This window comes from Opisthorchis viverrini (assembly GCF_000715545.1).
Source record: "Opisthorchis viverrini unplaced genomic scaffold opera_v5_686, whole genome shotgun sequence".
Classification (NCBI taxonomy): Eukaryota; Metazoa; Platyhelminthes; class Trematoda; order Opisthorchiida; family Opisthorchiidae; genus Opisthorchis; species Opisthorchis viverrini.
The window spans coordinates 57,431-82,391 of NW_008752352.1; the positions used below are offsets into that span (position 1 = coordinate 57,431).

Genomic DNA, 24,961 nt, shown 5'->3' on the forward strand with positions numbered 1-24,961 from the left:
GATGCCTAAACGGCGGATCAGTTTGCTCTGGTTCAAATAGCTCTGTTCCCTGTGGGGATGCACTAGACTAAAGACTTGCTCATGGACTATATATATATATATATATATATATAGTCCATGAGCAAGTCTTTAGTCTAGTGCATCCAGGGAGGGAACAGAGCTATTTGAACCAGAGCAAACTGATCCGCCGTTTAGGCATCACTAGCAACGATGCATATTCTCGTCCCAAGCCATTCGCAATCTAGTGCATCCCCACAGGGAACAGAGCTATTTGAACCAGAGCAAACTGATCCGCCGTTTAGGCATCACTAGCAACGATGCATATTCTCGTCCCAAGGGAGCCATTCGCAATGCGAGGTGAAACGACCACCCTAACGTCGAACTTTCAAGAGAATCTTTAAAACATTTTCTCAATACGTCTTGGTGAAACGGTTGGTAAACAGTCACATCAGTAAACTTTTGGCGTAGAAACAATCACAGAACCGTTTCAACCACTCACCATTTCACTCGCGGAATTACGAGAAGGCATGAAAGTTGACACAGTTGCGGAGCTGTTCTGTTCCTTTAACAACGCCAAACTCTCAACAGTTTCTGAATAGAAATGTTTGTCACAAACTGTTCTCTCGTTTGTCATGTAATTCAACAGACTGGCTCTTACAGAGTCGCCAAGTCCACTGAGTGGCTTCGCCGTTGCGTAGGACAATGTACTGCGCATTACCTTTTTAGTTGTGAGTCCACCCGATGTGAGATAACCGGGCGCCCGGTTTGGCATGTTGTTCACACGATCAGGAAGACCGTTCTCCGGATACCAAATTTTGGCTTTCTGTACCTGAATCAGTGAATAGAGTAGAGGCTGAGTACTGAAGAAACGAGAAGTGAAGGTAGGTGCAAGGAAAAACAGGGCAGCCATGGAATGTCTAGAGCCTGCACCTGAACTATTGACCTCCTGGTTGTTTACACCTTGAAAACCAGCAGTACATATCTCTAACCGACCCACGATACTCAAGCTAATTAAGGTCCACGCTGTTGGATACTGAGTTCGGTGAGGTGGTGAAAAGCTTAAAAAAAGGGTTTGTGGTTTATTTTTACAGAACAGGAAGTTTAATTCCAGAGCCTCTGATATGCCATACTACAGTGTGTTAAGGGCACGTGACAAAACATCGTGTAGGAGGATGTGATGTAACAACCTTCGGTAGGGTAGATGAACCTCTAATCTATCAAGCTGCATAGAAGATAGGCCTGGTCGTAAACTCTTCTCCCATGTGAGTGATGGTCCAGGATGTGAATAAAACGTGGCTTAGAATGCGGACTAAGGACCATTGATAAATAATAAGTGATAGAAACCTCACCGTACGTAGACATGAATGAAAGGCATCTAACTACAATGAGGAGATAAATCTGTGTGTAAACCTTCAGATAAGCAACTCTGGACGATTGGACAGTTAACCAAAACTCAATATTCGTTTTCTTTTCATGTTAGGATATTCTGTCAACCAGATGACAGTTAACCAAAACTCAATATTCGTTTTTTTCACGTTAGGATGTTCTGTCAGCCAGATTTCATAACATGAACGCACGGTGTTGGTGCACCACATCTCGTTGTGCAACAATCCAGATACGCCAACAAGTTCAGGACTGTGAGATTTTATCTCTGCAGGGATCAGTGAGTGAAGCAGTTATCTGTAAGCGGCTTCTGTTGATCGCACCGGTCAGCTGCTAACGTCGTGGCTTGTGTACGAAACTCGAAACTTGGTCGCGTGGTGTACGACCGCAGCCACAATATTGCCTCGTGTCCGTGAGCTTCGCCACACATGCTGTTAGCTGAGCAAGGGATGCTGAGGCAATCAGATGATCAGTCGTAGAATATCTAGCCGTGCCTGCTTGGTTGACCTATTGCTGTGGCGAGTGGAAACCATGGGATCACATGGCACGAAGGTGCATTCACTCAGTAATCCGGATTTTATGGGTAAGTTAGTAACCATCCGATCGTTTATCTACCAGGTAACCGTTGAAACCGAAGAAAGCAATTTGGAATCCAGAAATGGAAGCCAATAAAATAAGTAGAACCGATCAAACCGAAATGAATGGACGAATGGTCATTCAATCCGAATGGCAAATCAACGTGGGTCCATTAGCAATTTGGAATCCAGAAATGGAAGCCAATAAAATAAGAAGAATCGATCAAACCGAAATGAGTGGACGAATGGAGGTCATTCAACCTGAATGGCAAATCGACGTGAGCCCACCAGTCTACACAACATAGATGAAGCTCAAAAAGAGCGAAAAAGTGAGTTAAGAACAGCAGCTGCATGTTATGGCGTCCAAATCCTACCCGAAAGTTGCGAGTAAAAATCCCCGTAGAATCTCATGAAATGTGCACCGATGATGACAATCAGCAACAGCGAATCAAGTACACGACTTTTCCGTCTCTGTAGTATGAGATTCAGATTTGGACCGAACTACTCTGAGAATAGTGATAAGGATTTCAGAAAAACCTTTGGTCAACAGGACCGAATCTTCTCTACTGAAAATTTTCAGTTCAATAAGACGTTTTTGTCGACCTAATGGGTTTTCTCTCCTCGATTATCTGTCCTCGCAACATACGCTCAAGCTGAACATACACCAACCTGCGTTCCAAGTTACCAAAGATGCCTGGTTGACTGCTTCGAGTCAGACTGGAAGCATGCGTATGACACCAAGTGATCTTGTGCATGACCAACTGACGGCTGAACCAACATTTGCCGACCTTTTAACTTGTATAAGGCGCCAAAACAAAGTGATTAATTTACAAAGTAAAGGCTATTCTGTCGACAAATTACAAGGGTATCACGGACTAGGGTTGATCATCCCAGTACCCATGGAGTCCTGGAGAGAGTTGAGAACACAAAAAAATAAAAAAAAACGCTTATGACTTGGCATGGCGGAAAATGCGAATTGGTGGGCTTGGTTCGGCGTGGAAAACAATTTCGGTTCCGATTAGCCGACCATCTTTACTATGTTTTGGAGGCGTGACATTTAAACCAATCCCCCTAGTCGCCGACTAACATGCGTAGCGAAACGCTCCCATGGACTGCCCGTATTTCGAATGCTTTTGTACGCCAGGTATATGAAGCGAATCATACGGAAAAACCATTCTTAACAAGTCGAACAAGTTCAATGAGGAACAAGTCGGTGAGTTAAGTGAAAGAAGATATAGTGCTTAGAGCAATGTACAATATGCAGCATATCGGGGTAAAACACAAAACGTCATTTGTGACAATATCTTATCAGCCTTTCTACTTCCCACTTTCTATCTAATATTTGAAACAATGGTGTCTGGTGATGTAAAACGAAATTAGCATGTGTTATTCCGCCACACCCGCAATTTGTCATCAAATGCAAGCTTTTTAACACAAAGAATCGGTATAGTCTGAATATCATCAGCGCAGATCGTTCAGAACCGTATCTCTGCATCCCGGTCTGCATGACTGAAAATTTGCTGATAGACTGTTGGTTTTTGCTCATCTGATTCAGCAAAGCTACATTTGCATGACGATGGGTTTGTCGCTGACAGCGTGTTCTCTCCACACTCGCTTGGAGCAAATGAAATTTAAACGTACCATCCAACACAGATTCGTTTACTAGAGGTTCCAAAGGTTCTTCGTGACAGACGAGTGAACGCCGACAAAAGCGCTTCCGGCTACTTTCTTAACCAGGCGCGCGAAGGAATTTATCTGATTCGCTTAAACATATGAACAAGGACATAGGGCTCTGTCAAATTTTCCCTTAATATGTGAGGCTCCGTTGTTGACGCCGTTTTGAGCTGCCAGTGTCAATACTCTCATACAAATGCATACATGCAAATAAGGGCAGTCTTAAAAGCGGTGACTTGGGGTATGACTGAACTGAGGGGATCCATATTAATAAAATAAAACATCACCAAGGGATCCGTCCAATGGTAAGAAAGATATCGCGCGCTACAAAAGAGTACCAGAGGAGACTGAGGAATTGAAGGACAAACCACCAATTATGACGAGAGGGATGCGATCTCACCCCCTGCAGCCTCAATCGTACCTGTCCGGACAAAAGTGGTCAATCGTTTTCTCGGCCCTGACGCCTCCTTCAGGTCAAATATCACCTATGCATCTACTATCTGTCACAGTGGACTTTACAGCAGACATCGACAACTCAGGAAATCCTAAGACAACGCGGCCCATTTAATCTTAAGGACCGGACTTTCTCACGTTTCTTCCTTTTGTGTGACATGATCGTCGATTAAGCTATATCGGTCCTTCCTAAGAAGTTTTCTGGATGCAACTCTTCTTACCGTACAGTTTGTGAGCTGAAGACTTACGACGATTCGTCGTTCTTACACCAAAAACTGATGCCTTACAACAAGGCATTTGAGGTAGACTTTTGAAAATTACACCTGGCGCCACAAAACGTTGTTTCCGATAAATTTCCGCTGACGAATACAGTTAAACTATCGGCAAAGTTAGACCAGGTGGTAAAGCGTACGGTAGTATTTGAGTTACTCAATCGGGGTCAATTAAGAGCCGTGGTTGGTCGGTCAAGGCAGGGTAAACACTAACGTATGGCGTTTTTGGTTACAAAAAGTTAGTTGGTGTATTCAAATGGCGGTCGCCTCCGCCGTTGAGAGTGCGTTTTGTTTAAAGGCCTTAAAACAATTCGGTTCTACTGGATACATCACACTGAACGAGTCAGGCAGGCTGATCCAATATTCGTACCGGTACGGTGAGCTGCAATCGCGCACGTTCCATGTTTCACTTATCCAGTCCCGGTGCGCTAGGGCGTTCCTCGGTAGTTATTTGATATAGGTGTCGTGATATCTGACCGACAAACCTTACGGAACACTTGAAAACGAATGTATGTATTACTATAAAGCACCGGCACCTTACCACTGATTTTTGGTACTGAGCAACCGATCCTCAACGGGATGGCATTGGATGTTCTTCAGATTGAACACGGTAGCTCCCGTCAGATAGTTTCAGGAGGAGACCTTCTGTCTTCTGTTTTGAGTGTTCTGTCACAAACTTATCCGGCGTCCCTCTGTTTACAACGGTTCTCGCCATCTACGTCGGTTCTACTGTAATGCGAACCCCATTTGCCAAACAATTAACAAGACCTAGCTTGTACTTTTATCTACAAAGATGTAGAAATGTGTGCACTAGCCAGACAACTCTGATTCCCGGTAGACCCGTAGCCGAAACATTCTGTCTTGTGGCTGGATTAATTCAACATCAAGAATGAGGAAGATTTCTTTTCGGGTGCATAACTTTATCCAAAACATGGAGATATTTAGTCATCCTAAATATTACTTGCTAATCTCACTGTCTCGATAAGAGGGTCTGAAGCCCCTTTTGGAATCATGACATACTGCATTCTGTTATAATGAGATTAATAGTATTTATGCGTAAAGACGCGGCCCACGCTTGTAAAGTTGGCTTCTAACGTCTACTTAAGGAGCACATATTTCCCACTAACAAACTGCCTGTTTAATAGTCACTAGAGCATGTTTTACTGTACTGCCTCGGTGTAAGGAGATTTGGGAAGTATAATAGATATTTCGTCCTGTGAGTGAAGCCAATCTAGGCTGAAAAGTCGAGAAGCACTAGAAAGAAAAAAAAGAAAGCGTTCAGCTGTAGCACCCTTCCGGTGCCTAGCTGCCATGCCACCCGAAGGAAGCAAGAGGGCTAGGATACTGCCAGGTTGCCCAAGCCTAGAAAGGGAAGTCGAGTGGCGGAGGTCGGATTCGCGCTCTAACCACTTGGGCCATCTCGCCCGAGAAACACTAGGCAGTTGTTTAATTATTATTGCATCAGTTGCGGCGTCAAAAAAACACACCACTGGGTCCAGAGTGTCACGTGTATTAGGATACAGTAAGGGACGTGTTGTTGTATGCCTGCGAGACGCGTCCTGTGAGTGAAGCCAATCTAGGCTGAATAGTCGAGAAGCACTAGGCAGTTGTTTAATTCTTATTGTGTCACTTGCGGCGTCAAAAAAGCACACCACTGGGTCTAAAGTGTCACGTGTATTGGGCTTCAGTAAGGGATGTGTTGTTGTATGACTGCGAGACGCGGCCTCTGCGGACAGACGATGTGAGGCGTCTTCAGGTTTTTGCCCATCGATACCTCAAAATCGTTGCCTATTTTGGATAACGTCAACGGATAAGTAACGAGGTGGTTAGAAAACGAGCATCTGGTTGTGTAGTAGACACTATCAGCTTCGATGGCTCGACCATCGTTCTACGCATACCGAAACACCGTCTACCGAGACAAGCGTTGTTCTCCGTGTCTCCTTCAGAATGGCGCAAACCGCGGGGCGGACAACGTTTGACTTGGCAAAAGGGCGTGAAATAGATTACAGAGTTTGGGTGTTGTTGGTGTTGTATGCCTTCCAGAATGGGATCCCCGTGACACCGTCTGTGTTTGGCTGGAGACATTACCAGAAATGGTGGTTGATCGATTCCAGTGGCGCTCATGCTGTCAGTTTCTTTCCAGATTGTTTGACTGAACGCATGGAGGTGTAGGTACCCCAGAATGCTTGACACAGGTCAGTACTAGGTCCCCTTCCTCACCAACTCTTTCTCTTCTTTTCAGTCTGGATAAACTTTGTGGTTGTAGGACAGTGAAGCATCAGTGTCAACTCAGATGTTTCTGTCTCTGATGACTGTGATGGGAATAATCAACAGGCGCATCTCACAAAACCCAGGGAAGTCGAAAACCCACAGCCTTCTAGCCAGTCGTTTCAATACTTAACCGTTCGGCCATGAAAACCTGTTGACCTAGTTAACTCAGCTGGAAAATGGTCCTAAATTCAAAACTACAGAAATGTTGTCACTATTCGATATACGTTGAGCTTTACCAAACACCGAAATAAACAAGATCGAACTTAGCTTTCGTCTTTCCACCCACTGATCGTGTGATAGTTTCGTATGCTCATGTGTCAGTAGGTGGACTCAGTAATTACTAAGCCAAACGCTGCAAGAGAAGGGATACAAGAAGAGGCCCTTTCACATTTACGAATATATTTTTGACATTCCCGTAGTTTTTTTTCACTATATGGCCAAATGCAACATAAGTACCGTTACTGAAGAACCGCGTGTTGCGAAATACAGTGATGGAACTGTGACCTAAGGTCATATTGCAACACACGACTTCAGTCTGGTCTCGCGAAACGGATAAAGGCTTAGGCATACCACGCCTTAAACTAGTTAAACGCCTAGCAGAAACAGACAGTGCACAAACGATTACTCAGTAAGTTGATCTCCAGAATCATCGTGCAAGATTTTTTGGGTTCCTGTCACCAGTCAATATCCGCTTTAGATCTCGACACAGTTTATACTATATTAATAAATTCGAAAGCGGTCTAGGGCCTTGTTGGGTTGGTTTGAGAAATCTACTTCCGAACAAGCGAATCCGCAGATAACCTGAACAGGCACTAGACACCTCACCGAGTGACTAGGGCATTCGCTTTGAAACGACAGCAATAGCTTCCAATGAAGATTTACGAAACCCAGTACGAGTTGCGATTTACGAAATTAGTGATAGAGCACAGAGCTGTTTAGCAAAAATAGCTAGTCCAGTTTCACATTTTTTTCGCAATTGGCAACAATCTGGGAAATCGATTTCACAAAATAAAGGCAACAACTTCGCGGAAGGCTTGTCTCCAGAAGAGACAGAAATAATTTCTCCCGCGTGATGGTCTATTCTGAAGAATTCCTGTGGAACGCAACTCAGTGAAATCCGAAACAGCCGTAGAATGAACAGGTGTAGATGGGACCTGGAATTTCCGACAGAGATATCAGTCCGCAATTGAAATCACTCCATGTTCAAGAAGCCGAGAAACGCTGAACACCTGTAACATCACGGTTTGGAATAACCAAGAACAGGCACCTCGAGAATCCCTGAGATTTGATTCCGCAACCGTTCGATTCGTCACTGAACACAATAGAATTCGGCCACGAGTGCGGTTAACTTCCATTTAGATAGGACACAAAGTCAGATCCTCCACTCGAATAGCCGCTGTCAAGTGATCCAGTGTTGATCGGCCTCTCGGATCGCATCGTTTCTATCAGTACTTGTGAATACAAGCCGACGATGCAACGGGTTAACTTATAAAAGAGAGTTGTGGCACCACCTACGACTCGTTCAGTGTGTAAGTGGAGGACAATCAGAATGAAATTAAATACAAAATTCGCTTACAGATTCACTAGATCATTGTAAGTACGTAACAGTCAGTGAGGAATAGGACATTTGGTAAGCAAACTAATAAGCAAACTAGTACAGATTTCGTCATTTTTCGGAGATGTGCCACTTGACCTAAATAGGGTGTTTTTCGCGAATTAACCGGGAAACATGCCCAAGAATAGTTGCCATTCAAGCCTCCGATACATCCGAAAAGTTCCCGCCACTCACCTTCTTCACATTCCTCTGTTTCCCAATGCTGTGAAGATAGGCAGTGAACGAGCGGCGATGATTCGAAGAACAGGCTGAGCGTTGGTGCTGTTGTTGTAGTTGATGAGCGGCGAACAGCACCCCGAGCAACAGGCCTAACAATAACAAGACGACCAGTGCGGACAGTCCGATTGCGAGCCAAGATGAGGACCAAAACCAATCGAAGGCAGAAGGATGGGATTTGGGACGCATGGACCACTTGTGCTGTGCTGGGATGCTAGCACCAGTTGACTGGACTGAAAGAACTGGGCGCAAGTAGTCGAAATCCCGTCGGTGCATTGTAGCAGCCACGAATTGAGCGGCTTTGTCTACGTGAGCGAAGCAATTTCCACCTGGATATGAAGATATAAAGTGTTCATGCAGAAACATGGCTTTCCCTTAAGTTGTGTTTGTTTTAGTCAACGATTATGACTCGAGTTGATGCGAATAACATTCAGTTTCTGAAGATTATCGTAGTGAGCAACATGTAGATTACAATTAATCGTCTTTTGCTTCTCTGCCACTTTGCTGATACTCTGAAGTCAAAGTAAATTCGAACCACTAACAATTACATCGATCGAGGGTGTCTTAACTGACTGAAAGACGCCGCTCGTCAGAAGATGATAAAAAATCGAGTTTTAGTGTTAGACTATCTACGATACTGCTGCAAAAGATGGATCTCATAATAAGATCAAAACGTGAAATTTACCTCTCTGATGACAAGACGTTGCGTCCAGCCGCAGGTAGATCTGACTCCCTATGATATCTTTTTTTGTCCGATAAACAGGAACTTGCCGCTTTGCATGTCTGCGGTACCGTTGAGACGAAGCGGAAACTCTGCCCGGAGCGACAGTAGATTTTCGATCGATTACATGCTTACCGAGGACCGTCGTTTGATTTTCGAACGTTGTTATATGCACTGGAAAGATTGGGGGCTGTTGTTCAGTAGAAGGCCAGTCTAAATGAACATCCAGTCTGAGAAGTTCGCCCAATCCAGAGAGAAGTCGACTGAGAAGAGGGGTCTCAATGCGTTTAGATGTATTCACCAATAAGTCATCCGGTTTAGCGTCAACAAGTAAAACCAAACTGCCTTCAAGAGGCTCGGTGTTGGTAGGCGACACCAAACTGGCTTCTGGCGAGGGGGAGGACATGTTGCAAATACACGAATCACTGTCAAGGTCTACCAAACAGTTCATGGGACAGTCAGTTCGGACGTTTTTCTGTGTAAGCAAACAGGGTAAAGATGGGATGTGGGATAAAAAGCAATTGTGTGTACTTCATCTTCACATTTGATTATCAAATATGGCTTTGGTACTGCGCAGTTGTAGATAGTGCAAAGGTAACTTAAAGCAATACTGCAGTATTCCAAACAAACACTAACGCACCGGTGCGCACCATTATGCTCCCCAATAACGCACTGATGATGTACCTCGATTGGGGGGGAGGACATGTTGCAAATACACGAATCACTGTCAAGGTCTACCAAACAGTTCATGGGACAGTCAGTTCGGACGTTTTTCTGTGTAAGCAAACAGGGTAAAGATGGGATGTGGGATAAAAAGCAATTGTGTGTACTTCATCATCACATTTGATTATCAGATATGGCTTTGGTACTGCGCAGTTGTAGATAGTGCAAAGGTAACTTAAAGCAATACTGCAGTATTCCAAACAAACACTAACGCACCGGTGCGCACCATTATGCTCCCCAATAACGCACTGATGATGTCACCTCGATTGGTGATGAAATGTTTGCAATCAAACTGCCCAGCTCAATGAACAAGCCAACGACCATCAAACATGATATTCACACTCGCAAAAGGCAACAAAATGAAGAAACATAGACGGGGGCGTCATGTGTTTTAGGTACATGTGCGCATTTCCGTCGTAAGCACTGAGTTTCTCAAGAGTGAAGTAGAAAACCACGTTGAATAACGTCTAAAAAGGATAAATCTGATCAATTATTTTAGTTTCTTTGGATGACAAACACATTCAATCAAATGTACGGCACTGGACATACCTGTATTGGAGTGACCGCATACTGCTCACAGTCCCATCCATCAAATAAGCATGATTCGTCTCTACACTCCTCGTCACAAACACCGTCGTCAAATTTTAAGGCACATGTAACACCAGTATGATTAACCGGAGAACACTGTGCCCATGGTTTGGCTGGCTGCGGTGTCAAAGCTTCATCAGCATTGAGTTCCCCGAGTGTTGGACCAGCGCCTTCCCCCAGAAACGTTGAATAGAAATAACTAATCGGTTTCAGAGGCTCCAGGATAGCGAATAGACACTCATGCCCGTCGAAGCCACACTCTCCAATATTGCACTCAGTGTCACATCGACCGTTGTTGGCCTTTTCAGTACAGTTGAACACTAGACACGGATCGATATTCTGGCTATCATATTCCACTGGAATAGTGAAATTGTGCGAAGGACTGGTTGTGGTGCATAGCTCAGCCTCAAGTTCACATCGTTCTCCACAATATCCTGCAAGGTTGAAATTGACGTCCTGATAATTGAAGTCAGTGATGGTTAAAAAAAATCTCTTTTACTCCTCGATAACGTACACCTTCGATTATATTTATTCCACTGTACGTTTAAACGACTACTGAGTCCGCGAAGTAGTCGCTGAACCTGCCTGAAACATACGATGAACGGAATAGTTCTTTGTCCGTTTTCGATGAACGATTTACGCTAAGATATAGTGTTTTAAACGTTTCACTCCTTTTACGACCAAAGTTAGTGTAGTCATCGGATGCTGTGAACGGAATCCTCATTTGTAAACGAAAACAATACGGTTGTCAACTGAATGTGAGACTGACGTATGGCATGTGACCACAGGTAGAATAAACATCATCGCCAAACATTGAAATCGTTCTGGGTTTCAACTTGCGGTACCGCATTTGACAAGAATAGAAACATGTCCATTCAGAAAATGTACTTATCCGGTTCCGATTTCTGATTAAAAATAAATGGGGATCCTGGATAACAGTATTTCAATTTTAGCAGCAAAAAACAGAAGGAAAAAAGAACCTCATATTTTACAAGGGTGATCAACCAACAGGGCTCCTCTACAGTGCGTTTTCCTCCGACGCTCCCCGAACCAAAGTGTTCATCAAACCACACATTCCGGATGAGGGCGGTTAACCATGTATGAAGTCCAACTAAACTGACATTCTTGTAGGAGTACTCGTAAGTTTTCTGAAAACCGTAAACGGAATATTAATCTGAGTCTCCTGTTAAGACCAAATGAGGTTGCAAATGAGCTACTTTGGAAAGCGACATTCTACTTTAAACACTCACCACAACCACATACGGTGCATTTTTTGACTGGTGAAGTGGTACAATTATACTGGAGTCGCATTTCAGTCGGGCGCCGTTTCACTGTGTTTGGTATCACGCTTATGTGATAGGGTTACTGGTTATACTAATTACGAGCAAGCGACCCCACACTGATTGCCGACACTCTAAGGGCGCTAAAAGAAAAAAAGTATGTGCACACGATTGACACCATATTGCGAGACATGAGGTCGACAACCCCGTAGTCCACAGCATAGTGCGGCGAACAGATGATGGCTTTGGTCGTGGAATCGTAGGACTGACTGCATTCACCGAAATGGGATCCACGGAATGAGTTCGCAAGAGGATATTATCACTAAAATTTATGTTATTCAGATGCAGCACATTCGGTTCACCTGGCAGAGAAGACCTATGTGGGGATGATGTGGTTTGCCCAATTACAAAACTTCATCTTGAAACTCAAAGCGCCTGCAAGTAGATTCCCACACAACAAGTCCTTCTGAGCATTCTACTTATATGTACATGACGGTCGAAGGACCTCTGTAAATAAAGAAGCGGTATTATTCCGGTTGAAAAATGAGGGTGATACTCCTATAAAGCACCGACCATTAAAGAAGGCGCGATGTCCATTGAGCGACTGCGGCCGTTTGCTCTAGATCACGCAACTAAGGCGCTTCCAGCAGTGGCATTCGCTCTGGAACAACCCAAATAAACGCGGTGTTTCTCTAGAATCCCTTGGAAACCCAAGATGATATGTCTCTAATCCATTAACCGTTGAAATAATAGGGCGTGAAGCCATAACTTGATGTCATATCCTACTTAACATCGAGTAACACATAGAAACTGATATAAAAGTGTTTTATTTCCATCAGAACAGACGTAATCTGCACCTCGAAGTGAATAAACTTGTGCGCAAAGTGAAGAAGGACCTGCGCTCGCTGACGTGAGGGTATTAAGAGAGACTATCAGTGGATAGCAACGCCTAAGCGTTTTCAACTACCCTGTATGCAAGATTGCTTGTCTAGCACACAAGCGTATTTCCAACCATTACCCGCTGTTCTTCATGACCAAACGTAGTCCGATTCAAAGAATTTTCCTGACCGAACATACTACTGAAAAGGTTGCGAAAAACTCTTCGACAGCCCGGTTTGGTCATTTTTGGGGCTTATCAGGTGGACACAGTCCCCAACCTTCCGTCACTCTCCGTTCGACTTGCATCCAAATTGAAGGAATCCTCGACATTATGCACTTTACGACTCTCAAAGCATCATAACCTTCGGATGGGAGCTAGCAGGTGAGGTACAGGTGACTGTTTAGCAAGCTGTTCAAATTACACTTGAATTATTTGTAACAACACTCATCCAACGACTAAGTAATTCGCAAGTCCTGATGTATCGTTTGAGTGTCCTTTGAGTGACGACCCCCTTCAGAAGGGCCGTAGCGATGGCTTGGTAAATAATGCACATATATTGCACATATATTGTACTTGGAATAAAGACTTTGATGTGGATTCGGTTTTCTACATTAAAGTATATTGAAAGACCGTCAGGCACACAGCGGTTGTTCAGATTTTCCTTGGAATAATCAACAGCATGATTCCTATGAATACGAGGACAATTGACTGAGAAGAAACTGAACATTGGACATTGTTCGGCAGGCGGTAGACCGCCTGTGCGGTTTGGGCGGGAAATAAGGTGAGTTGACTTCAGCAGCACGAGCCCAAATTATACGGCAATAAATTATTGCTTTTACCCTGATCCAATTTCGGTACTGTCATTGCTAAGGATGGGTAGTCATGCGAGAAAGTAATCTGAAGAGACACTGTTCAGTGAACTACAAGGTTCGCGGCACGCATCTGTCCTGATACGGAAGAGTTTCCTCGAACCCAGTATGCGTAAACATTCGAAACAGCGATGACCAGCTGCCTAAACTTAAGAATTAGGGTGGCGTTCATACATTAGCTGAAGGGTTGTGGGTTCGGAGGCCAGTCGACTGAGCATAAATATGGCTGTGGGATATCCGACTGGGGCAGAGATGGATGTTACTGCTGTAGGCCTCTTCGCAGCTTACGCTAAGACTGACTTCAAAAAGGAAATTTCATCCTCAATAAATGAATACTTTGGTTAAACCCGGTTAAACCCGGTTAAACCAGGACATTAATTCCCCAATGAATACTTTGGTTAAACCCGGTTAAACCAGGACAATAATTCCCCGAAGGCTTTCGATGCCACTATCTCGACCATAAACTGGCAGTTCCGATGCCTCAACTGGAGACACATAATCACAAGCCCCGTTCGTGTGGGTTTCAGTCTTCAAACAGGCGAGACGAAATTCGAAAATACACTCATCATCGTAGCTCGGCATTCCGCCAAAATAAATCACACAAGCGACGAATTAATAGGCCGGTAGTAAAGCCGCACATATCCCCGTACACATACACACACACACACCGATGCACAGGTACACACGATTTCTGTACACACGCGGAAGAAACACAATAGTCGTTGGTATGGCTGTTCTGCTAATTCGGTCATTTATCAAAAGTACGTAACTAACGTACTCACGGTGTAGCTCCCCTTGAACACACCCATACAGGCACACTCATCGGGTTTTTTTTGTGAAACAACCTAACAGATAGTCAGATTTAAGGGTTTCGTGTATTTTCATGACGCTGGCCCAGTAAGGATGCAGGGCTCGATGTAAGCGCATGCGGAGAAAGATGTCCAGTAAGCTTTGCCAGCACAAAGCAAGGTGATCTACATCATGTGCGCGTCGTTATTCCAAGCATGCGGGGGGGGGAGGGGGAGGAAATTCGTCGAGAGTAAGCTTACTGAAGAACCTGACAACATGCTGGCTCCCTTTGACTGCCCGACTGACCAACTACCGACAGTTGGACGGTACTCGTGTGAATGGGTGGATGGAACTCACGCCACTAACAGCTCAGAAACAACAATACGAGTAAGTGATTCGACAACTGACGCATGCCCAACTATTCTATCAGCCCATTCCGTCCCACTTCACCCACCCCTACCCATTCACCCATCCACCCCCCCCATACACACACAGAATAATTCGGTGCATTTGTTTCAGAAGATGACAACTCTTGTGGCCAAATAGCAATTTACCGCCCCATGTTTCTTTCCCAACCGACATTCGTCAGCCACTGGTTACTCGGCACTTGCAGTTTGAAAGGGTCAACCGCCAAAAGAGCGAAGTGTGCTTTCACTGGAACAATTGACCCAAGGCGATGGGGTGCAACATGTGTTTGCTTGCTCTAGAGAAGAATGATGAATCTGTTTTCAAAAGCTTGCCGCGGTTGTCCAGGTGAGAGTTTTGTTTTGCTCCAAAAATGTAATTTTTTTACACAGAACTGGGAACATTGCTCGCGTTTCCGGGTGTGGAGGGGGGTAGTCATGGTAAGTTTCAACATGCATGTTACAGAATTTTCACAAACCCGAAACGTTTTAAAACCAGTTCCCAGGAGACAAGGGGTATCAGTGGCGAAAGGTTGGCTGTATACGGTGAGAGTTGGTAGCAGGATTCTCACGAATAAATGGGTTTCAACGGGGATTTTCAAAACAGGCTGCAGAGAATGTGTTTCGCATCACTTGGACTAAGGTTGGATGATTCCGGACTGCATGTTCTTTCCAGCAACTGAAGTGAAATCCGTCCTTCAGGAGTAAAACGCCTAACAAATGCTGGAATGCTGAGAAACCTAGTAAACCGTGTGAAAACTCGTGTGCAGAGTGGACAAAAGTCACATCCCACTGGCAGGATAGGCCAACTGAATATGTTCCACAAAGGTCCCAAACGAGAGATCTAATTGGGATTCGGTTGAGCCCACGTTAACACCAAATGAGGTTGATGAAAACTCATGGACTGTGACTAAATAAGGAGGATTAGGAAGGGAGAAACCGGTCATGGTTTGCTGAGGGGCTTTAAGCAACCTCACCAGCAGTGTGTTCCGTAAAATAAAGTTAATTCGAACTTGATTTGACCGGAAACGGTGGGAGGGATGTCAATGAAAAACAACGAATTTGGACGAAATGCGTGTACCATCGGTCTGCTTTGCATCCCACCTACCTAATCCTATGCTCGACAATACGATGTACGATGAACAAAGTCGGGTGATGCCACTCGAATTGTTTCGCATGAACTGAAAGCCTACCACGCAGGACTGTGTGAGGGACCGAATAGAGATTGGTTCAATTAGGAATCACTAGTATTTTCGCGAGATTCAGACGTGAGAAACTCCCCAAAGACAGATTAACAATGTCATGGACATTGTTAGCTAAGTGAGACTGATTTGCTAGTTCGACATGAAAATCATGCTCCCCACCCTCTCAGTTGGTCGCCTGACGAATAATTTATTAGTTTTTCGGTGGACTGAGGAAGTCTGGAAAACAGTAATATGGGCAGAAAGTCACAGTTCCTGAAAGGTTCTGTTGAACAAAAACCGATTATCAGTAAGTCCTATTCGCGTAATTTATGATCAGTACGAAGAATTGATACACTCACCTGGTGGACAATTGCACGTCGAATTGCCATCGATCACGATACACGATGCATTGTGTTCGCATGCTAGTGGTATCGTCCCCAAGCAAGCGGTGTCCGACTTTACTTCACAGTGCAGGCCTGCTCGCCCTGGAGGACACAGGCAAACGTATGGTGCATACAAAGGAGTCTGGTGTGAACCGAGCAGCTCAGACATCCACGGTCCGTTGGGATGACAAGTCCCACCAAATCGACACGGATTGACTACACAACGTTCATCGAAGTACTGACAACGCGGTCCACCGAAGCCAGGGCTGCAGTGACAAATGACCATGACGGTTCTCTGGACAGTACCAACCGAGACTACGGTATCTATCCGATTCTCGCACACACCCCCGTTTTGACAATAACCCTGAAAAACAATTAGTTGAATACATATGCTGTTCATGGAGAAACGTGTATCCAAGGTAAAGTGCAATATTCATCTTATCAAAAGTCTCAGAAGTCATACTCATCATCAGTGAAAAGATTTCTAGGGTAGAAGTGCTTCGTGCTTCCCAGTTGAACTACATCACCATTAGAAAACGCAGAATGGATGCTGTCTTGTGGAGACCTATAAGGAAAGGAGACAGAAATTGCTTTCAAAATTGAACACTCGAAGGGGTTTGTCCGTACTTTGTGTTCACGATTGTTTACTAACTGATTTCTTAAATCGGCATGAATTTCAATGACTGCCTTCCTCAAGCATAGAATGACTAATGCAAGACATACATCCAACAGAAAGGCAACCCATATAGAACTAATGGTTTGTTCCAGACGAGATCCTCAGATAATGAATGACAACGTTGATTGGTTAGTGTCTCAAACTATGCATCTTCACCAACCAACCCCAAGGAAACGGTGCGGCACTATTAAAAAAAGATAGCTCAAACCATGAGCATTTCTGCGACCCCTCAAGAGCTTATCACCGCATGAGATCCCCACAGGGCCTGAGAACATTGCTCACGCACGGAAAACACAAGGCACAATGTTTTGCGACTGACTTTTACGCACGTGTGATCGCCAGTCACATGCACCATCACTAGAGGATAGGTGCACGAATCAGCGAATAACTAACGGACGAACAATTCCAGGTTACGACAGGTTCACTAAATGTGATAGAAGCAGCTGACGTCTAGCATCGTAGGTGTGTGAGTGAGTGTCAAGTCACATCAGCAGATAAGGAGTGTGAGAGCTCATCACTGAGCTCACCCCATGAGATTCGGATATTTCTGGCACATACCAAACAAGAATATTTTGTACAGATCTGTCACGCTCCCTCAAAATCTACAGACGGGTTTTCACGTAAAAGGTTTTGTGGATATTCTTTATGACGTTCTGTCTGTGTAGTTATCTACGGACGACGAGTATGATCAAAACGCATGCGTCCATTAAGATGTCCTCTCTCTCTCCTTCTCTGTTTTAGTTAAATCGATGCAGTAATTTCAATGTTTTGAATTCTTTTTAGGAAATTCCAAACTTACGGTTTAGATCTTGGTCGAATGAGAAATCAACCTAGTCAAAGAAGAAACGAGCACTGGCCTTCCAACCTAGGAACCAGAAATAAGATGTCAATAACTAGAGATGTTGGTCAACGTTTTTTTGACGTCAACAACGCAATCGAGCTCCCATTAACAGGGAGCGCGGTCAAATCAACCCAGACTAATAAAATTGTGTATTGCATCTTAGGGCACAAGGTCTACTGTCCACACAATTCACTGTCAAGGAAAACGTTTTGTTCGCACACGTGAAGTCCTGTGGTCGCAAGTGGACGCACAGACACAGTTCGACACAAACAAGCGAACTACAGTTCGTTCTGCCATACTCAGCCTGAAGTCGCGACTTTGGTAACCTCAACCCCTCTGTTTGAACTGTTTGTTTAACTAGCAGCGTTATTCTGCTCGTGTTCTAATTTCTCCACCGTTTTATCGTATATGTAATCGTCCGAACCTTGGGTAAGATATAACCAAACGAGACGTTTTAGAAGTATTACGTTCGTCAAACAGTACATCTCCTGTTTCCACATGGAGATTTTTTTTAAAAAAATGACCACAAAGCCAAATAACTTTGATCCCGATTTTCAAATGTTCCTTGCACGGAGATGGTTCATGTTGCAAATGACCGGTACATCGATGAATCTGCTGTCTGAACAGGCTCTATATACTATAGTTGATGGAAAAGGACTCGGCCGATTTTCTGACAGTTCGCCTGGGTGATAGGGATCTAGAGTGACCACTCGAGAGGGCTGGCTGAAGAAATCAGGACCAGCTTGTGCTCCATATGCTTTCTTGTTGCAGAACCTACATCAATCAACCACACCGTTATTCGCCAATTAGGAAACTCAGAATGAGACAATCTTGAGAAGGGATGATCTCCAAGAATTTACAACCTGTGAAAAGCTATCTAGTTGTTAGAATCAGGTATGTTTTTTGAAGAAAACTACTCAGGTTGTTGAGTAATCTTTGACAGCCCAGGGCCGGTTTCGCGCTAAGCTTATCTTATCAGGTAGACACAGTCCCTGAGTTTCAGTCGACGTTGTGTCTTCCCTGAACGAAATACGCCGTTGTACACACCAATATGCTTTTAACACGAGGTTCAGCTGAATTCAGTTGAGTCACCAGTTCAAAGCGATTGTGTTTACCCTTGATGCAACAAGAAATGCGGATTTATATGACAGTACCTCATTACATACGCGTCCTTCGGTGCACACTGAAAGGAAGATTTAGTTGATATAGGTTTGTCGGTTGAATTTTCGTCCTCTTATTGTAGTGTCAGGTATATCAATGGTGATTATCCTCTGTGATTTTTAGCCAATATCCGACAAATTCCATCAAGTAAATAACAACATCCGAAACCAACATACCTTATGCACTAAACGTCGCATTCTGTAGGTGGATTGGAATGCAATTATCAGCCGCTTATATCGCAAAAGGATGCAAGTCAGAAAACGACATCATCACAACGGTGTAACCCCCCATCCCAAAGAGTTGTGAATGGGGTATTATGGATCCTTCTGGGGATAACTTCCCTTTGAGCGTAACCCGAAGGATTGAACATCAACATACCAGATGGAGGAAAAGTTGTGCAAACCTCAAAGCAGAATGCAATCAATTTGATAGCTTGAATAGCGTCTATTATCGTCATCTGTAGTTTACTGCTGGTTTGGGAATCCGTATTAAAGTACGCATATCGGAATCAAGCTTCATTTTAGTATAAGAACTGTGATTAGAACCGCTAGCTTCAGAAATGATCGAGATGAGCTACTCGAGAATTAGCTTCCGTTTGGGTTACAATTAGTATCAACCTCATACTGTTTTCAGTACCAGCCTTACCCATTACTCTAGACATGATGTCATCAACAGGCTTTGACAGAAATTTTAATGCATTTGAGCTGTACACGGATTTGGAATGTAGACTGTACATCAAACAGTTAATCATAGGTGACAGGACAGAACTGAACTGGATTCAGTAAATCCGCTAAGGAATGTTAGACAAGGGGGCATTTGTTGACGAATCATAAGTACCAAACAAGTTTTATCAGATTAAGGTGGTTTGGACAAGTAGTGCAGGCCTGACCATCGTCCACCAAAGAGGGTTATGTCCCATTCCAAACACCTGCTGAGCAAAAGTTCCCTGGGAACGGGCTACGATGCGTCAAATACTACTTACGGCAGATACTATCAAACAATGTGCTGTGAGCCTTTCAGCCCCTCCTAGGGGAGGCATGTTGCATGGTAGAAATTCTACAGGGTAATATATGTAACCAACCCCAGTGGCAAACACGCTTTTCTGCCATTTGCCTGTTGTTGCGTGATGGGCTTGTGTCGCATGAGATTCCTAAGGCAAGCTGCTGATCGTGTCCAACTACGTGATGTTCAGATGTGTCCAGTTCAATGTTGATCAGAAGTACAGACAACCAGTGATGCATCGTTACGCTACAACCCGTTCCCCAACAGCACACTGATGATGTCACCTCGGATGGTGATGAAGCATTTGAAACAAACTTGTCCAACTAAGAGAGCAAACCAACAACCATGGACACCTTTCACCAAAACAAGGCGCTTCAACTCAAAGCCCCACTATCCCCCTGTCTCTTCACCCCACCAAAACATCCTTATCCCGTTATTTTATGGCACTTGGGTCACAGTATTTACCACCAGTAGTTCGTTTATCACTACTGACACAGAAGACGTTGTGTGCTGTATAGACATTCGTTGTAATCATAGAATTATTGCTTACGTCCTGATCACGAAACCGAAGGAATATCACTAGAATATATGGACCTTGCAAGGTAAGTAGCATCGTTAGGATAGTGATTGTGAATAGGAATATGCTCAGCCAATTTAACCAGGTCTTGAAGAATCAAACAGTCATTAACACTTTGGCTTGCGATCTGGACTTACCTAATTCAAAACTCGAGTTCGTCTGTTATGAGATTTTTGCTCTTTTTTCCAAGGATAATGGGATACATGCTACCTCATCAGTGAAGCAACTGTTCGGCGATTAAAATTGTGGACTTCTTAAGGAGGTACAGATGCCCTCTCCAAGAACTCAAGAGCTGTTCGACAGCGCGCTACCAGTTTCGTTCTGGTTGCGCTTCGCCAGGTAGGTTTATTCCCAGAGTTTTCACCACTATTATGCTTTACCTGAACACCAAATTGCACATAACTCATTTGAAAAATATCATAAACGCGAAATTCAGCTGTGATTCAGTTGGGACTCTCACTAGTGCGTACATGAGTTGCACATGGGTGTATTTTATCGATTAGTTTCGCTATGACTTCAACTAGGTGCTCGGCAAAGGTGTGCCAATGACTCTTGGTATCAAGAGCATTGGCCCTTCATAAGCTTACCCTAACCTGGGAAAAACTGCCAGCTAGTTCATTTGGAACCATTTATGAAACAGAGTTTTTTTAGAACTTGGAACTTACCTCAGAAAATGCACCCTCGGCGAGCCGGCATAAATCCTTTGGTTGGTCACAGAAACGACCCCCGTAACCGACGCGACATATGCAAGAAAAGTTTCCCGGGTGGGGTACACATTGCACTGTACCAGCAGGGTGGCACAGACCAAGAAACGATTCATATGCTTTCGTATCCGCATTTCTAGCTGGACTTGCAGTGACAGAATGGGCGGCTGCTTGGATTGCACGAAGAACAAGATTCTGTTGCACGGAGCTCAGCAGTTCCCACGTTAGCCGATGAGCAGCCTGATAACGGAACACCACTTCGCGTTGAAGAGGTGATAGATTTGATGACTGAACAGGCTCTGGTTCCAGTCTACATAAATTTAAATGAATCTCACAGTGTGAACCCGTAAAACCAAACGCGCATCGACAAAAACCCGATTCTCCGTTCCGAAGTATCCATTCCCCACCGTTTAGACACTGAAATAGAAAAATAACAGATTGAAACGTACGACCGCAAATTCCAAAATGGCTACGCTGCGCTTAAACATTCAACGGTGAGATTGGTGCTGGGTGATTGATACTCAATTAAACGCAATCTGAAGATATATAAGTAGTCAGCGTTGTAATTACTTACTAAAATAAATAATAATAGTTCCACTGTGACACCCTTGTGGTGTATAGCTACCTTGTAACTCGAAAGAAGAACGAGAGCGGAGGGACCTTCGGGTTACCAAAGCCTAGACAGAAGAATTTTAAAGATCGAGTTGGGTTCGAACCACGACTCTCCGGTCAGTAGTTCAGGGCCGTAACGGCTGAGCTTTCTCCAGCTCGACGTACCAGATTATGGTACAGATCAATAAGGACATGTGAAAACATCAGCGAGGGGAAAATAACGTCCTATCTGTTCAATTACACGGAACAATAAGGAACCATCTTAAACACGACGCCAGGGCAAGCAGTTTAGCTTAGCTCCATGAAACACGTCGTATAGATAGTCTGCTACGGCCGAGTAATTTCCCACTTTGTCATTCTCTACATGAATAGAAGTTGGGCTGCCTGATACAACGAACCCGCTAGTCAGACGTGATAGTCCTGACAAGCTTTTACAAATCGTAGTACCTGGGCTAGTTAAGCTTACAAGTCAGGGTGTCTTTGCGCACGCCGACCCTTAGGCGCAGTAGCTCTGTTTTTTTAGTGAATACCACACCAGTGCTGACTCTGGAAGACCTGGAGCAGAAGCCCTTCTGATATCCACTGTTGCTCATTCCTGTTGATTTCGTTCAAACACGAAGATGTTAAAAACCGATAATCGATACTGTTACTTCACAAAAGATATTCTCATGAGGATGACTGACATGAACGTTTCATGAAGGTAAGTCGGTTTGAGAAACAGAGCATTCCCATAACCAGACTACGTAGCACAATGACGCTCACGTTCACTTCTCCTTCCTCCCGAACGGGTTCCATTTATCCCGTTTGGTCAACTTGCTGTGGATAACATTCAGTTGTTTGTGCAAATGTCTACGCAGTCTCTACTATGAGACCTCATCAAGCCACTCGATCAACCTCCTGATACACCACATTTCGATACATCACGACGTCGATCGAGTACGTGGAAGGCACCACCAATAATGACATACCATTCTGAAGTGACCCGATTCCGGTCATAGCCTGAGACGGTTTCACAGATCTACCTTCGAGCGTTTAGATCTACTTTAATGCGTGGTTCACAAGGCCAACGCAATACAACGACAGGTCAGACTTGACTTTGCAGTACCATTTATGGAATGCACAGTAGATTGATTCTAGGTGCGTCAGGCACAGCGTCGTGGATTAGCAAGTCATATCCGACGAAAAGACGTAAGCGAAGCAGGTAATTGATTCATAGCACGACATTCTATTGTCCCACAGAACCAAGGTTGGTGAGAGTACAATGCATATCCGTGTGCTGATCTCACTTCCAGCTCAAAAGCTACACCCATTTGCATGCTTAGTTGGTGTCTGAGACGCGTACGTAGCATTTTACTACAATGTTGCCAACTGTTTTTCAGAGTGCTTCATCGATATCAAAACAGCAACGCACGCTGATCAAATTAAATCCAGTGTGTGGTGAATATACACAGCCAAATTCGGGTATCAAAATGAGTCTACTGATAACAATGTCAGTTCAACTCCGGCGAAAACTGAGGCAACTGAGTTTGGCTCTAATTTCACTGCACTATAGGGATTGCCATTACACTGGCTCTCCTACGATGTTCGTTTGCGATGGTAATTCTTGGACAGTCCGTTTGCATTTGGGACAAAAACACCTTTGTGCGAAATATGCCGTTTTTGGATGTGAAAAGTCGGTGCAAATTTGATCAGGTGATCCGCACGAACGATCAACTGTTAAATGCATATTACTCTATGTGGTAGCAGAACAACAGAACAGAACTTATTCACGGTACAGCAAGGCATCTGATGCAAGGCGACCGCGTTGGCAGTGTTGGCGCCAATCTGGCGTTTGTGTTTTGGTCCGAACACATTCATTCCGAATGAAGGCAGCTTCCTTCCAGATTCGATGAAGAAATGTGCAGACGTGCACGACCATGATTGGTACACAATCTTTGTAATGAATGTCAACTTACATACAGTGCACGTGGAACCAATCATGACCTGGATGCTAGTCAGGGACGATATTATGATCGGAAAAACATCAAAACTCACATGGTCGATGCAGGCTAACAGAAACCAAGGTGGATGTGATTAACCCGAAAAACAACAGAAAACATCGGACTGCTCGAGGGTCAACTGTGGTCATCTGGTGATAAACTTGTATGCCTACCACTACATGATGAGTTAAACTAACCAAAACAGATGAATCGTGGACAGCAACAACAGCAGTCTTTATTTATTGTTATGGGGCGGAAGCAAAACAGAATGAAACGAAGCAAGAACAAAAGTGGACGGTGTGTGGGGATCTTACCTGACCGGTACATGCGGCTGATGAGATACAATGAGCGCTGACGGTCGTCTGATTAGCAAATGTTTCACAATTTGACCCGATGAATCCATCAGGACATAGGCACATATATGCACCCGGGTGGTCCAAGCAGATGCCCCCATTCTGACATGGCCGATCAGAACAGTCATTGACTTCGACCTAGCCAGACGAAAGAGTACTTTCAGTCTTGACAAAAACGTAATGCAGTAAATCTCAGAATAACCCGATCAGAAGAAAGATCATTCCGCTAACCATATCATACCAGATAAAACCTCAATACCATCATCTAAAGACAGGCTATTCCTCTGGGGAGAGACCAAATACCCTTCGCACCCTCGTGCTAATTGCTGAAGAGATTATTGTACCATACAGCTAAAGTGGATAAGTTAAAAACTCCAATTCAGTGACCAACTTTGGGAAAAAGTATAAAAACATGCTTTCGAAAACTGTGTACTATGTACGGCACTAAAAGTGTTGGACATGCATGGTTGTTACAAAATCATGGTGACCTAGAACACATTTTTAGCGTAGAAATCTGTTGACCCAAATTGACAAACAGTCAAGTGACATACAGACACACGACGAAAGCTCCACGTACTGAGAAACAGGGTGGGCAGCAAGACATGATATAACCATGTAGAAGTAGGTATTTAGTCAGTTTGTATGGCCAGCAATTAGCTTTCAATCGTCCTACACCAACTGCCCAAGCAAAACATGAAAAAACATGCTGGACATCTCCTTTTCTAGCTTTTGCTACGATACACGGTTTGGGTACTAACCGAATGACATTGGTGCAA

General features: G+C 44.2%; 1 protein-coding gene across 1 annotated transcript in view; it reads right to left on the reverse strand.

Moving 5' to 3' along the window:
- The window catches only part of T265_11986 (hypothetical protein), a gene marked incomplete at both ends in the record, with an annotated part of 46,017 nt that extends 21,667 nt beyond the window's left edge, over positions 1–24,350 (reverse strand). Inside the window, 7 exons of the mRNA XM_009178852.1 lie at positions 500–829; positions 8,418–8,788; positions 9,145–9,655; positions 10,453–10,925; positions 16,257–16,644; positions 21,203–21,658; positions 24,147–24,350. Coding sequence (XP_009177116.1) covers positions 500–829; positions 8,418–8,788; positions 9,145–9,655; positions 10,453–10,925; positions 16,257–16,644; positions 21,203–21,658; positions 24,147–24,251 — 2,634 coding nt within the window. The remainder of the gene's footprint in view (positions 1–499; positions 830–8,417; positions 8,789–9,144; positions 9,656–10,452; positions 10,926–16,256; positions 16,645–21,202; positions 21,659–24,146) is intronic.
- Between the last annotated feature and the right edge of the window lie 611 nt (positions 24,351–24,961).